The sequence below is a fragment of the Saccostrea cucullata genome, unplaced genomic scaffold, assembly GCF_032062105.1.
Source record: "Saccostrea cucullata isolate Sc308-1 unplaced genomic scaffold, CSIRO_AGI_Scuc_v1 ctg7556, whole genome shotgun sequence".
In the NCBI taxonomy this organism is placed as follows: Eukaryota; Metazoa; Mollusca; class Bivalvia; order Ostreida; family Ostreidae; genus Saccostrea; species Saccostrea cuccullata.
In genome coordinates, this window is record NW_026927438.1 from 1,470 (window position 1) to 16,755 (window position 15,286).

The 15,286-nt window shown below is 36.4% G+C and overlaps 1 protein-coding gene across 1 annotated transcript; it reads right to left on the reverse strand.

The window, feature by feature from the left end:
* Positions 1-1,087: 1,087 nt before the first annotated feature.
* Positions 1,088-12,757, reverse strand: LOC134274474 (polycystin-1-like protein 2; the record flags this gene model as incomplete). The annotated part of the gene is made up of 14 exons (XM_062756749.1): positions 1,088-2,404; positions 2,764-2,917; positions 3,136-3,449; positions 3,660-3,910; positions 4,104-4,688; positions 5,353-5,639; positions 5,933-6,163; positions 6,434-6,891; positions 7,217-7,370; positions 7,779-8,036; positions 8,419-8,518; positions 10,546-10,637; positions 11,049-11,180; positions 12,663-12,757. Coding segments are annotated over 14 exons (4,322 nt in total), but the record flags the coding sequence as incomplete, so codon positions are not given.
* Between the last annotated feature and the right edge of the window lie 2,529 nt (positions 12,758-15,286).

Sequence of the window (15,286 nt, forward strand, 5' to 3'; positions counted from 1 at the left end):
AAAAAGTCCTACGTATGAAGCTTGATAAGTCAACGACCCCTCCCCCTCCCCCCCCTTCCCCATGAATAGGTTTTTAACTTTTGGGGAAAAGCCTAGTTAAATTTTTTTTTTTTTGCTTGTCGAGAATTTTCTTGTGTCACAATTTTTTCTTTTGGCTGGGTGGAACCCCAGGGAAAAAAAAAAAATCTGGATCCACGCATGTTTTAGCTCATCTAAGCCAAAGGTTCAAGTGAGATTATCTAATGAAAGTTGTCCGTTATCTTTCATTGTTGTAAACTTTCACATTTTCATTTTCTTTTCCATGACCACTGGACCAATTTCAACCAACTTTGCGAAAAGTATCACAAGATAAAAATGATTCAAGTTTGTACAAAAAGAAAGTCAAGCACTCCTTCTAGGGGACATTTTTTTAAAGTTAATATTTGGTGGCATCTTTAAAAAATTTCTTTTCAAGAAAGACCCAAAGTTGAAACCTTTATAAGTGCATCAAATTTATTCAGATCACGACCTCCAGGTGGAAAGGTTGGGGCCAGGATTGGAAAGCCAAATATAACACAGGAATAATATTGGAAATTTTTTTTAAAATCTTTTTTTCTTTTTGAAAGCCATAAAAAGACAAAACTTTGCTGTACATGTCAATTCATTTTAAGCATGTTCTCTATAAGCATGTTACACTGTCTGGGTAATGAAAATTGTTGTTTTTTTAAGATAGATTGTATGAATTTCTAACTTTGACCTCAAAATCAATATGGGTCTATTTTTGGCCATAAGGAGTTGTGAAAAAAAATTCACAGCAAAAGCTCTACAGTCTTTAAAGACATCACTTGGAAAACATCTCATACACAAGCATTTTGACCTTTATGACCTCAAAATAACTAGGAATCTTTCATTGGCCATAAGTTGGGATATAAAATTTCATTCCAAAAGGTTAAAAGTTCCTTGAGATATCATCTGGTAACAAAACTGTTACACACTGACAGAAAGGGATGAATGGACAGACAGACACCTAAATTATTAATCCTCATTTTCAGTGAAAGCTGGGGACAAAAAAATTATTTTTTCTACCAAATGACAATTCAAACTACGATTTTTTTTTCAAAGCTTTAATTCAACAAACAGAAACATTTTAGCACCTAGCTCTGTTGCTTTAACAAATTCCAGAACAGAAAACAAGATAAAAACAAATCACTCTTTCAAGAACATCTTGGCAATAACTGATAAATCTTGTTATAAATGTAGTCCACAACTTCTAACTTGTTCCTCATTTCAGCAATATTTCTCTTTGCCTCCTCAATGGCAAAGTTCAGAATAGCTATGAACACCACTAAAACTGTCCACTGTACCAGAAATATGTACAGGAAGAAAAAGACGGGGCCCAGGTATCTGTTGGCTTGCTGAAGTGAAGGAAAATCTGATTCTCCTAGGGCTAGTCTAAACAGGGTGATGAGAGTCTTCCCCATGTCCATAAATCCCTCAATAGAAGGTCCAAATGCCAACACCGCAAAGTGTCCAAATCCTACCACCACAAGGAAGATTATTATGCTAAAGCCAATCAAGTTTGCTTTGGCTATAGAAAGGGTCTGTGAAAGTAAATACATTCTTGCATTAAATTTCAAAAATTTGAAAAATTTCAGAATCACCAACGCCACAAGGAAAGCCATGACATAGTTTAGTATCATGTCCCAAGAAATGGCAGTGTAGAAGCTGACGAACTCTGTACTTGTGAGGTAGTCTGACAGTGTACTAGATACCGAGACGAATCGCTGGAAAAACAGGCCAATCACACTGAAGGACAAAATAATCTGAATGATTTCCACAAAGCTCCACGGATCACTGAAGTACTGTGTCCTACCTCCATAGTACAGCTTCCTGATTTCTATATATGAAAACGTCAGAGTAAAAATGACAAAAAATACCTCACAGACCGCAGTAAATATTTCCAGACCATTATCATAACCGTAAAGTTTTGTAGTAAAGATCTGGTAGCTTGGAAATATGGCTCCAATATTGGAGAATTCAAAGAGAATCAGGATAACACTGAATAAGTTGACATTAGCATTGTAGGTTGTGAACTCGATGAAGACAGCTCTGGTTCTAAGATCTATCCAGTCTGAGTTTTGTAGGTTGTGTATCACAGACAGAGATTGGGTTACGTTCCCAGCTAAGATCACAGTATACCCCCCACCACTGTAAGTCGCTAACCTCCCCTCGTACGGTATAGTCTTCAGTTTCCAGGAGGACTGGTGGCTCCAGGTGTCAGGGATGGACTTGACTTTGTTGGGGAGGGGTTTCCTCCAGGTCAGGTTATAGTCCCCTGTGTCTTCATCCCCCACCCAGTACTCCCCTGTACAGTCCAACGAAATAGAGAAACTCTTCCTCAGAACATCTGGGAAATCACACGTGTCTGCAAATATCAAGATTAAAAATTCTAAATGTTTTCCACACAAACAAAATCTCCCTCAATAAATTTATTCTCTTCAAACTAGAAATCTCCCTCAATAAATTCATTTACAGTAAAACTCGGTTGTAACCAAGTCACTGGCACCTATAAAATTACTTTGCTATATCCGTAATCTGTTATATCCATATAAGGAATTTGTTAAATTTATATAGCTGGGGATCCAAGATAACTTCGCTTTATCTGTGAATTCGCAATATCCGTGTTCATACTGAACGAGTTTTGCTGTACTATTTGTAATAATTGATTTAATACACAATATTCCCTAATGAGATTTGACACCTTTAATTAGGAATAGTTCTTACCTTGTTTGATCCGGACTTGTCTCAGTCTATACGATCCCAACAGGTAGTATTCACTGATGGAAGTGGCTACTGTAGAATTCCCCAGGGACATCTCACCAAGGACTGGCACTATACGCTCTTCAATGTAGGACCAAAATAATTCTACATTAGCCACCTGTAATCAAAATAGAGGAGAACTTAAAATCAATTTAATTTTTGGGGGGTTCTCTCATTCACAATACTTGTCAATAAAGAAAAGAAATTACTTCAATTTTTATATATATAAGGTGTACAAATATCAAATGCAACAGAATCCTTAAATTTGAAATTCATGTTTTAACACAGTTCAGGTTACCATTTTTCCTAAAAACCATGAAATTATCCCAGACTTACGTTGTCAAGTTCCAAGATGTCTGTGGAATATCCTGAGCCATCGATGTAGATAGGAGGATGTCTGGGTTGTACAAATGTATTCTCTAGAAATTTATGCACCCTGTATGAATCGCGGACAGATCGATGTCCATGAGCCATAAAGATGATACATATAATAAATGTTAAGTACAGCATGATGTCCCTGAGTGTGGCCTGAGTGGCCTCCTCTAGCTTCAGCTGTCTGCGGATTCGGTTCATCAGTCGCTGGGACAGCGGGTCAGGGACGTAGTACCCCTGCCTCCAGTCTGTGTCCCCGTACTGCTCCTTCTTTTCTTCTGGAATATTTTGGTCAGTCATAAGTGATTTCACATACCACATGTACTAGATAAACTAATATTGTATAACTTCACATTGGTTTGGGAAAAAATCTAAAGGAGGCTTATTCATATATATGTAATTTTTTGCACTGGCTTTGACCTGTATCACACCTTTCCTGTTTGGCCCCAACCAATAATGACCTTTACCTGTATTGAACTCTGTATTACCTGTACTGGCCTTTCCTCCTTGGATCTCCACAGGTTTCTTCAGAATCATTGTGAATATAAGGGATATAGCTATAACTTTCAGGGGCTGGGTGACAAAGGCACTTTGGAAGAAAGCAGTGAAGAATGACACAAGCCACTCCACACTCTTCTGATAGCCAAACTTAAGGCCGTACAGCATTACAAAGTAAGAGGAGACAACTGACAGAGTGATGACCAGGGTCCAGGCAATGTACACTGTCCACCATGGCAAACTGAAAAACAGGATCATGTAATCTACTTTCATATCAAAATTCAAAAAAAAGAAAAAGTAACACTTTTTGTATCAATATGAAAATAATAGTTTTTTTGCATAGTCAAAGTGATTATAAAGTAAAATTTATTTTTCTTCTCAAATACCGAACATTTCTGAATGCTTTGTTTCTGTGTAACAGTGTAATGTCTTACATTCCATTCTCCTTTGCGGGCTCCATCTCTTTCTCTGTAGTCTGATCTCCCTCACCAGTCCCGACACTGACTACCGAGTACTTCTCTCTCCTTGCTTTCTTCTTGACTTGAGCCCCTCCCCTCAGTTTCCTCTTAGATTTCAGAAACAGCTGGATGATGAGAATATTTACAGGAAACATGATCAGCCCACTCTGGACCCCTATAACCAGGTCAGATAGAGATACGGTTAGGTATCCCACCTTGGCCTGGTCTGCAGGGTCATCGGTCGGAATTCCGTGAAACATGAGACTGGTCAGCATGGTCATCAGAAGTAGACAGAGGGCACAGGACAGTCGCTGGACACGGGTGAACGTGCTGTAGGAGGGCTTGGATGCAATACTCAGCCAGAGGTGGGAGTCCCGCAGGTCTCGACTGGACTTGAAGAAGAACTGCTGGTTCTTGTGGGACATCAGCTCCTCATCAGAGCAGGACTGCAGCGTGATCTTCAGGGAGACAGACCCCCTGTCCACAGAAATCCAATCACTGTAAAGGAACGTCCATGTCTTCTGGCTCTGTAGGTCCTCAATAAGTATTCTTGATAAGTACCTGATGCACAAAAATTTGCTGCTGATTCTTTGAACTATAATTGATATTGCTTTATTTTGTTCAATATTCTAATATGCCCTAGCCTGTTCCCTTTAAAGGGGCAATGATTTTATGACAAAATCTTAATTTAACCTACCTGAGGATTCTTACTTGACTTGGCATGGCCTTGGGGGTCCTCCATCCCCAGGGTCATAATTTGAACAACTTTGAAATTATATAAGTTGGGAAACTTAAGTTTGATCTTTTCTAGCTTAGTTGTTTACAAGAAGATTTAAAAAAAATCCTTTCTCTTTTTTGTATTTTCTTTATTATTTTCTTTGAGAAAGTGAATAATCTTTATGAAGACAATTTTTGAATTCCCACTTTTCAGGAAAATTCTGTAAACAAGGTTCTGTTTATGTACCATGTTATAATTTTCTTAGCCAATTTCTTAAAAAAATTCATTTTAGATGGATTTACATTTTGTGATTTCCTGTCAATGCTGGTTTAAGTGCATATTCAACAAAATTTAATGATATGATGTGGATAATATAAAATAACAGAAAAGTTTACCTAATATTAAAAAAACCCAAGTATTGAAGTAAAGCTTTGTGAATTGTCTTATCCACTAACTGTTAAATTTTTTTTTATATTGAAAACTTTGATTGGTTTTACTATAACTTACCATGCCGGAGATTTTCCTGAGTTGTCATGCCAGACAGACAGACTCTTGATGTCCCCTAAGCTGTGACTAGTGGTAATCAGAAACCAGTCCTCAGACCCCGACATGAAGCACTGTCTCCCGGGTACCGACTCACTCAGGCAGTGCCTGGCGCTGTGACCCCGCGTCCCAGAGAACGATAGACTGACGTTAGCCGAGGTCCCAGCGTCCTTCCACCATCCAGTGATTACACACACCAGGTAGGCATATCTGTTGTCTGGGTCATTCTCATGGGCAACAATTACTCCTCCCTGCAAAATGTTAATTTGAACATACTTTGCCCCAGACACACTTTGATCACCTTTAAAAAGGGTAAATATTAATTGGTTAAATTTAGAAAATTTTAGAAATTCGAGTTGAAAGCTTACAAATAAAAAGCATCCCCCTCCAAATAACAGTACATCTATATCTTTTTAGCAAGAGATATTTTTCTTGTTATTAAGAAATCTCCAAAATTCTTGACGTAAAATACCTCTGCTTCTAAAGATGAATTTGAAAAAGTTCAGCAGCAAAAAAAATCCCCATACATATCTCCACCCCTTACCCTGTACATGTCCCTTCTATCCTGTTTTGTGGCCCAGGTCAGAAGTGTGAAGTAAATCAACCAGATAATGAGGACTGTGGACACCACCACTGGGTTAGAGAAAAACGTCAGAAATAGAGCCGCATCTCCGAAAGGGTCCACAAAGTTAGGGGCCACAAAAAAACTACCGGAGAAAGCCGTGAGGTGACTACACTCACAATGTATAGTCTCAGGAGTTGTCTGTCTTCCTACCTGTAAATACAATAGCATGTCTCTATGATGAGTTCATTTTAAAACTTTGTTTAAAACAACTAAACCAGTTTAATATGTGTTTCAATTAAAAACCAAATATTTGCATGAAACTTACACTAATTTGTTCCATTTTCCATAAAGAGATTTTTGAGAATGTATAAGTTAAGAGAGTAGATGTAACACTGGACAAAATCTAGCTAAGACCTGTCAGATCATATTTTTTACGAAAACTGTTTGATGATCAATAAATCCTGTTAAGTATCTGTTTACCTGACATCCACCTGAAGCCCAGGCATCCCCGGACACATTCCAGTACATACACACAGCAGAGTAACCCTGGATCTCCAGCGTCAAGGTCAATACACATGATGTCAAGGACAAACATCCTTTGTTTAATTCCCTATAGTTATCCATTGTTTGATCAACACAGAAACCTATTGCTATGACTCCAGATGGTAAGGAAGTAAAGATGTGAGTAAAGTTGTTAGATTTATTGAGGGAAATCCCAGCTGATGTGATGTCATAATGACTCACATTAGTACCATTTTGTATTTCCATTGCACTGATTGAAAGGTTAAATGTCAAAGGTCGTATGGTCAAAATGTTGGATCTTTTTTTAGTGACATTTAAATTCAAAACCCGGCAAAGATCATCAGGTGTGCTGTTAAAACTATCAAAACTTGCGGCATTGATGGTAAAATTCTCTTCAGATTTCTCTGCCGTTGGATCTGTGTGATAGAAATGTTTGCTTAAAACAGTTCTGAATAAAATGAAGAGTATGACTTTTTCACAGAATAGTTTTCTTGTTCAAAAGATTCCAAAGTATGAATCTAAACCAAATGAATTCATTCCCTTTTAAACCATTTATTAACATCCATTTCCAACCCATTTTATGAAAAGTTTCTAGTTCCCACAAATAACACATGGTATACTATCTATAAGTATTTCATAAATGCTTGAAATTGAGCTTAGTTTTGCATATTTTGTCTTAAAGCTTACTGCATAATATGCAATATCAATAAAGCCCTATACAAAGAACTCTATGGTACTCACTGGTGTTGGAGATGAATATTTGTACTGGATCCATTAGATCTGTAACATTTACAATTTGTTGTTGGTCATTTCTCAGAGTCATGGAAACCATTGGTGTGGTCAGATTATCAGAGGAAAGGTCCCAGATGAAAGGATTCTTCTCAGTTAGCATTACCTACCAAACACACAAAAATGACTAAAAATATGTAAATCATATACTGTAGATCACTAAATTTTCGCGACACCTTATTTTTCGAGAGACTGTAATTGACTCTTTGTAAGCGAGACATAATTTTCACGAATAGTTGTTATTCCTCTATATAATCGTAAGGAATACTTTTATACGCAAGAATTAAATTTTCGCTAACGCATTGTCTCGTGTAATTACTCGAAAATAAAGTTCTCGCGAATAAAAAGTGATTTACAGTACATGTTTCACAATTTTTGTGCTAAGAGAGGTGAATTATTTTTATGTAATAACACTTAAGAGAAGTACAAGATTGATCATGTGAGAAATTACAATAAAAAAAAGAACCATCCATAATGTTTTAAAACCATGTCAAGTTCATGGTTAGTTGATTACCTGAATGCTTGCATACGATGTATTGCTCAACAAGGCTGACAACTTGCTATCTGCTGGAATTGTGAAATCACCAGAGTTATTCCCCCTACTTAGGTTTAATTCCTTCCTTGCTAACTGTGAGGGTGAAGCCTTGGATAGAGCTAGGTTCATTTTACTGGTGGTAAACACCGAGGGATTAGCATCAGGCTTGATAAACTCCATCATTACGTCAGTGATTGTATCTACAGTCCCAAGTAGCTTCTCTGCTGAACTCTTTACCTATAAGATCAGAGCAATTATTTAATATTTATATTGAGAAGAATATTATGAATGTTTTTCAACTATCCTGAACACAAAACAAGTGAGGTAAAGGTTATTTTGAGGATAAAAGTTTGAAAGTTTTGACAAAGATGAATAGCTCTGATCACTTCGTATTTTTTTCTTTCATGAAGATTGATAAAAATTCCATGACCAAATTCAATTCTTGACCAGTTTCATTGAAAGCCAAGTAAATATAAAACAAAAGAGGATTCAAGGTCTTAGGAAAGGTCAAGGTCAGATTAAAGGCTATAAAAATAATTTAATAACCTTCATCAATCACCTCAACTTACCTTAGTGTAATATTTGCTTGTATAGACTAATATGTTCATACTCAACTCACCTGTCTTTCTAGTGTGTCATTTGCTGGTCCTGAGTGTAATGCCTCGTACCCTGACTTAGTCTTGGTGTCCAGTAACAAGGTAATTCCTTCCAACAGTAACCTGGATTTTTAAATCAAAATCCAATATGTATAAGTCTGAATTTTGATTTAAATATTCAATAGTGTCTTTGAAACTAAGCTTATCACTATATGTGATAGAAAGAATAACAAGAGGCCCAGGGGCCACATCGCTCACCTGAGACCTTACCTTAACTGAAAAGTTTACTGAAGGGGGGGGGGGGGGGCTTGAATTTTAATACTACTTGAGAATGCCTTCATAATAATACAGCATATGGCTTTGCTTTTCTTGATAAAAAGATTTTTTAAAAACATTTTCTTCCTATATATAACTTCATAATAATTTGAATTTGATTCCCCATTGTTTCCGTCCCTACCCCAAAGGGCCATGATTACATGAGGATGCTTACATGTCAATATGGCTAAACAAAGGTTTTCTGTTCTTGGGATTTTTCCCTTTAATTGGATTTATTTTTCTACACTACCCGAAAATTAGGGATGTGTGATTTTATCGGTATACTGGTATATCGCGATTTTTTATTGCGTGATACGTATCGTGATACGGAGACCTTAATACCGGTATTTAAGTACATATGATAAAGTCCAGAATTTATTCATTTATTTGTTTAATCTTTTCAAATTACAATAACAGAAAGTATAAAAATGTTGTAAAACGTGAAAAGAACGGCATCTTACCGTCCAAACATAGTTGATTTTATATATATAAATAAATATTTCAAGAAAATAAAAATTTTGTTTTTCAAGCAAATTTTTTGAAAAATAATGACTTTTCATATAAAATCATTGTAAAAACTGCTTTTAAAAATATCATGATTTTATCGTGATATTGTGGGAAAAAATCGTGATATATCGCAATACGAAATTTTTGGCGATACCCATCCCTACCAAAAATGTTTCCATATAAATTCTAGTATTACTAATCATGGCTTTGATATTCTTGGGGAGATTTTTTAAAATATATTTTAATGTAAAACTTGGATCCCCTATTTCGGCCACACCAATCCCTGGGGGGGGAGGGGGGGTCATGATTTGAACAAACTAGAATCTACACTACCTCTGGATGATTCCACATAAATATCACTAATCATGGCTTTGAAGTACTTAAGAAGACGATTTTAAAAGATTTCCCTATCTAGTCCTATGTTAAACTTTGATCAGCCATTTTGGCCCCACCTTACCCCAGGGGGTCATGATTTGAATAAACTTGAATCTACACTACCTGAGGATGATTCCACATGAGTTTCATCTTTCCTAACCCAGTGGTTCTTGAGAAGAAGATTTTTCCAATTTTTTCCTATGTAAAACTTTGATCGGCCATTGTGGCTCCACCCTACCCCGGGGGGTCATGATTTAAACAAATTTGAATCTACACTACCTGAGGATGATTCCACATGAGTTTCATATTTCCTGGCCCAGTGGTTCTTGAGAAGAAGATTTTTAAAGATTTTCCCTATATACTCCTATGTAAAACTTTGATCGGCCATTGTGGCCCCACCCTACCCCAGGGGGTCATGATTTGAATAAACTTGAATCTACACTACTTGAGGATGCTTCCACATGAGTTTCATCTTTTTTGGCCCAGTGGTTCTTGAGAAGAAGATTTTGTTAAAATGCCATGAATTTTTCACTAATTCATAATTATCTCCCCTTGGAAGATGTTGTGGCCCTTCATTTGAAGAAACTTGAATCCCCTTCACCTAAGCATACTTTGTGGCAAGTCTGGTTAGAATTGGCCCAGTGGTTCTTGAGAAGAAGATGAAAATGTGAAAAGTTTACGACGACAACAGACAACGGACAAATTTTGATCAGAAAAGCTCACTTGAGCCTTTAGCTCAGGTGAGCTAAAAAGGATGGAATTTAAGACAGATATGTCAAACACTGTATCCCAAACCATATACAAAGCTGCCATTTCAAGGCATAATAAATGGATTTTATTTAATAATGAAGTTTATAACTAAATGTGTGTAGTATGATAAATGGAAAACAAATAAACACAGTTAAAGAAAAAATCAATTTTTTTTTTTTGAGTTTTAAGCTTGTCAGTGTTACCCTGCAGTGGTTTCAGCAGCAGTCTGTGAGATGTTGACGGATTGTGTAGAAAAAGCTGTGGTCATTCCATCATACAATTCTATGGCTTTGTCCTAAAATCATACAGATATTTGTGTACTGTTATATTCTTAACATAAATCTGTGAACATTTTCAGAAACTGGAATCTTACTGTTTGCTAATGCTTAGATTCTGGTTACTGATAATTTCAACAAAGAAGTTATACATTTTCCCTGAGTCTTAACTTCTTTTACTGAGTCTCAGATTCTTTATCTCTTTTGGTCCAAAACAAATACAGTGGAGCCTCATTTATCCGGACGCTTTGGTTCCTTGTCAATTTGTCCAGATATGTGAAGCGTCCAGATATCTGAATTACCAATTAAACAAGACAATGTAGCATTAAAAATTTCTGTTCCGATGAAAAGTCGTCCGGATACTGAAGCATCCGGATATCTGGCGTCCGGATATCTGAAGGTCCACTGTATTTCATTTCTGTATCCCAGACCTGAGTTTCCTCTGACAGTTCCTCCTGAACCTCAGTGGCTGTGTTGAGGACACTGGTGATAGCGTTAATGTCGATACTTTCTGGGGGTCCCGAGGAGGAGTTGACAAGCACCGCCACAAGGGCACCACGGATCTGAAAGAAAAAACAATTACTAGCACCATCACAACGCATGTTTAACTAGAACTGTCCAAACGGGACAAAATACTCCCCACTGTTTTTTTTCAGTGGTAACTTTTTCCATAATAAAGATATGCGTCATACATGAATCAAACAATTTTTCTTTCAGTGACCTTGAACTTGCACAGATGACCTTGGGTCAACGTCATGACACACCATTAGGTCATGGGCAATCTTTGTGTGAAATGAGAACGTACCAAGTTTATCCATAAGAAAGATATGGACCGGACACAAATTATGAAATTTTTCTTCCAGTGACCTTGAACTTCCCCAAATGACCTTGGTTCAAGGTCATGACACACCCTTAGGTCATGGGCAATCTTTGTGTGAAATGAGAACCTACCAAATTTATCCATAAGAAAGATATGGACCAGACACAAATTATGAAATTTTTCTTCCAGTGACCTTGAACTTCCCCAAATGACCTTGGTGCAAGATCATGACACACCCTTAGGTCATGGGCAATCTTTGTGTGAAATGAGAACCTACCAAATTTATCCATAAGAAAGATGTGGACCGGACACAAATTATGAAATTTTTCTTCCAGTGACCTTGAACTTCCTCAAATGACCTTGGTTCAAGGTCATGACACACCCTTAGGTCATGGGCAATCTTTGTGTGAAATGAGAACCTACCAAGTTTATCCATAAGAAAGATATGGACCAGACACAAATTATAAAATTTTCCTTCCAGTGACCTTGAACTTCCCCAAATGACCTTGACCCAAGGTCATGACACATCCTTAAGTCAGGAGGAATCTTTGTGTGAAAAGAGAACCTACCAAGTTTATCCATAAGAAAGATATGGACTGGACAGGAATTATGAATTTCTTCTTCCAGTGACCTTGAACTTCCCCAAATGACCTTGAATCAAGGTCATGACACACCCTCAGGTCATGGGCAATCTTTGTGTGGAGTAGTAGATTCTAATGTTCCTCCGTAAGAAAGATATGGACCGGACGCGTTTGCACAAACAGACGGACGGACGGACAGCTAGACAGAGGGACAAGGTGATTCCTATATACCCCCAAACTTCGTTTGGGGGGGGGAGGGGGTTAAAAAGACAGATTGCTTTTTACCTGAGAAGCATTAATCATTTTACCTTTAAATTGTCCAAGGTCAAATGTTTAATGCCTCTCTCATCAAGTCTAATTAAGGCAAAGATCCATTACACATTACTTTACCTTTTTCCACCTTTAAACAAATAGTTAAAGGATGCATTTAAATGTAAAGAGTAACATTTCAAGTACTCAAAACCTAGTTGTGAAGTACTGGAAAATTTAAAAAAAAGATAATATACCAGGTATGTCCAAATACCTTTTTTTTTTTAGATTTTAAAATATTTAATAATTTGAAACACTGAAATGGGGGAGTGAATAAATTTCATCCACATGGCCAGTCAGTCAAGTTTACATTATAATTATATCAGTGTTTATACCTGTGTACGTTGCTCTTGTCTGTGTTGATCTCCTGGACTTGATTCTACATCTTTGTTTAAAGTCACTACCGAGGACCTTAGGACTTGTGTTACAGCTGTTCAAAAGTTCAATAGTTCTGTTTTAATTCAGATGATACAGTAAAAACATCATCAAAGTCACTACCATAGACCTTAGGACTTAACTGTGTTACAGCTGTTCTTAATAGAGATGGCTTTGGCAACTGAGGTCTACACTAACTTGTATTTTGCATAGATTGCTTAAATACAAAGAATTTACTTAATCTAATAGGAAACAAAAAATGTTTACTCAGTGAAGATGCAATAGGAATTGTAAACCAAGTCTGCCTTCAAAACAAGTAGTCAACTTTTATTTTTTTTTTAATTGATATGACTGCCGTCATGAGAAAAGGGCCCTTATCTTTTGACGTCACAATGCTCAGAAAACGACGTCAAAGTCGCGGTATTGTAAACACGGAAGTAATTTTTGTTGACTGCATTTTGTATACAAGAAATAAAATTGAATTCAAGAATTTGAAACTTGATGCGGACATTTTTTAATAGGTTTTGATATTATTACAATTTCGTACTGAAATTTATTCATAATTTTGTTTAAGTATTCAACTTCATGTTGATATACGGGACATTGGACATGCCCATTCCTAGCTCTGGAACAGCGATTAAAATGATGTCTATAACATTGACTAAATTAAAGATGCTGCATATTTGTTTTCTTGGCAATTTACAAATGCTTAAATTTGAATTAATTTAAGGTACATTGATACTCTGATAAGAGAGATAACTCTAAATGACACAAATCTCTATTATTTCTTTATAAATTTGTCAAGTTGAAGTGCCTTTGATGTCAAATTTTGCCCTGCAAGCCATGATAAAATTGTTTGTATTTTATTTTGAATAATTATATTTTTCTTTTGGAAAATTATAAAAGTTAAAGTAACATTTTATATGAGTAAGCAGAGGGTTTATTAACCTTCATATTAAAAGGCATATTCCATATACATGTATATTTTTTTCCAGAGAGAGAGAGAGAGAGAGAGAGAGAGAGAGAGAGAGAGAGAGAGAGAGAGAGAGAAGGAAGGAAGGAGAGTGAGCGAGAGATCTATGCATATACTCAGTAGTAATTACCGTTCGTATAAGCGCTACTTTTTTTCCTGAAAAATATATGCCATTTAAAACGTATTTAGCCATTTTAATTTTAATCCATAGTTAATCATACTGATGTTCTCCGAAAGCAAGCCTTCTGTGAACTGTCGATTTTAAAATGTGTGTAAAAGAAATAAGAGTGAGGGGGGGGGGGGGGGTTAAGAAAACAAACCAAAAAAATCTCCGAATACAAAGACCGCGATTAAAGTTAAAGCTAAGAAACATAATCCGTCTTTGGTTGAATAAAGATACTGGTAACATGGGAGATCCAAACCTTCTTCATGAATATTAAATATTTACTAAATTAACAATAATATAATAAGCTACGGAAAAAAATACGGAGGATGGGGCATCGTCGCAAACCACGGCCAAGATGTACGATCTTCTCCCATTCTGGTCGTGGTTGAATGAAGAAAATTTCTCGTAGTTCATTTAAATATTGACCAATGCGCGTAAAGCATAGTCGGATAATGAACTTTGATGTGACCTTTCAATATCCAATCGCAGTGTACGAAATACTGTAGATCACTTAATTTTCGCGACACTTTATTTTCGCGAGATAGACATTGACTCCTTATTAGCGAGACAAAATTTTCACGAATTGTGGTCATTGCTCTACGTAATCTTAAGGAATTCTATTATACGCGAGAATGAAATTTTCACGAGCATACCGTCTCGCGTAATTACGCGAAAATAAAGTGATTTACAGTATTTCTTGAGTACTGCTGATGTCATTTGTTGATTTCAATTGCGGTAGAAACAAAACTTGTCATTCTCTGAATATGACGCCACAATAGAGATAAGAGGGTTAAACATTCAAAATTACGACACTTTTTGTGTTCAAGCAGCCACGGGTATAGAAAAGAGCTACATGTATATGCGGACTCTGAACGTAGCTTGAGACAATGAGGATGTCGATGCCACAAAAATTTTGCTACAATAAAATTTGTTTCAAAAACTAATTTAAAACTAGGAGACTTATTGTTCACAGAACAATAAGAGGTCTTTCCACCTTTTTAATTTTTTCATAGTTTAATATTTCACTCTCTAAATTTAATTTTAAGGGAAATGGCTTAAAAAAAAGTTAAAATTGAAAAAAAAAATTTTTGAAATGACCTTGACCTTGAAAAAATTTACAAGGTCAAAGGTCAAGGGTCACAATGCAATTGACCCCTGCTTCTACCATCCATAGTTATCAAGATACAAGGTTTAATAGTAAGTATAAAGAAATTAAAGGGCAATAACTCATATAAGGGGTCATCAGATTCTTCTGCACTTATACAGTGAAGTTAGGCCTAAAGACCCTTAAGACATTAGTAAAGGTTTGGTGTCTCTAGGGTCTACAGTTTCGGAGGAGTAGCGATAACAAGGTTTTTCGCACAAGGGGCAATAACTTTTAAAAGGTTAAATCTTAGGGGAGAAGAATGGAATCTTTGAAACACTTTTAAGAGTACATATTAATG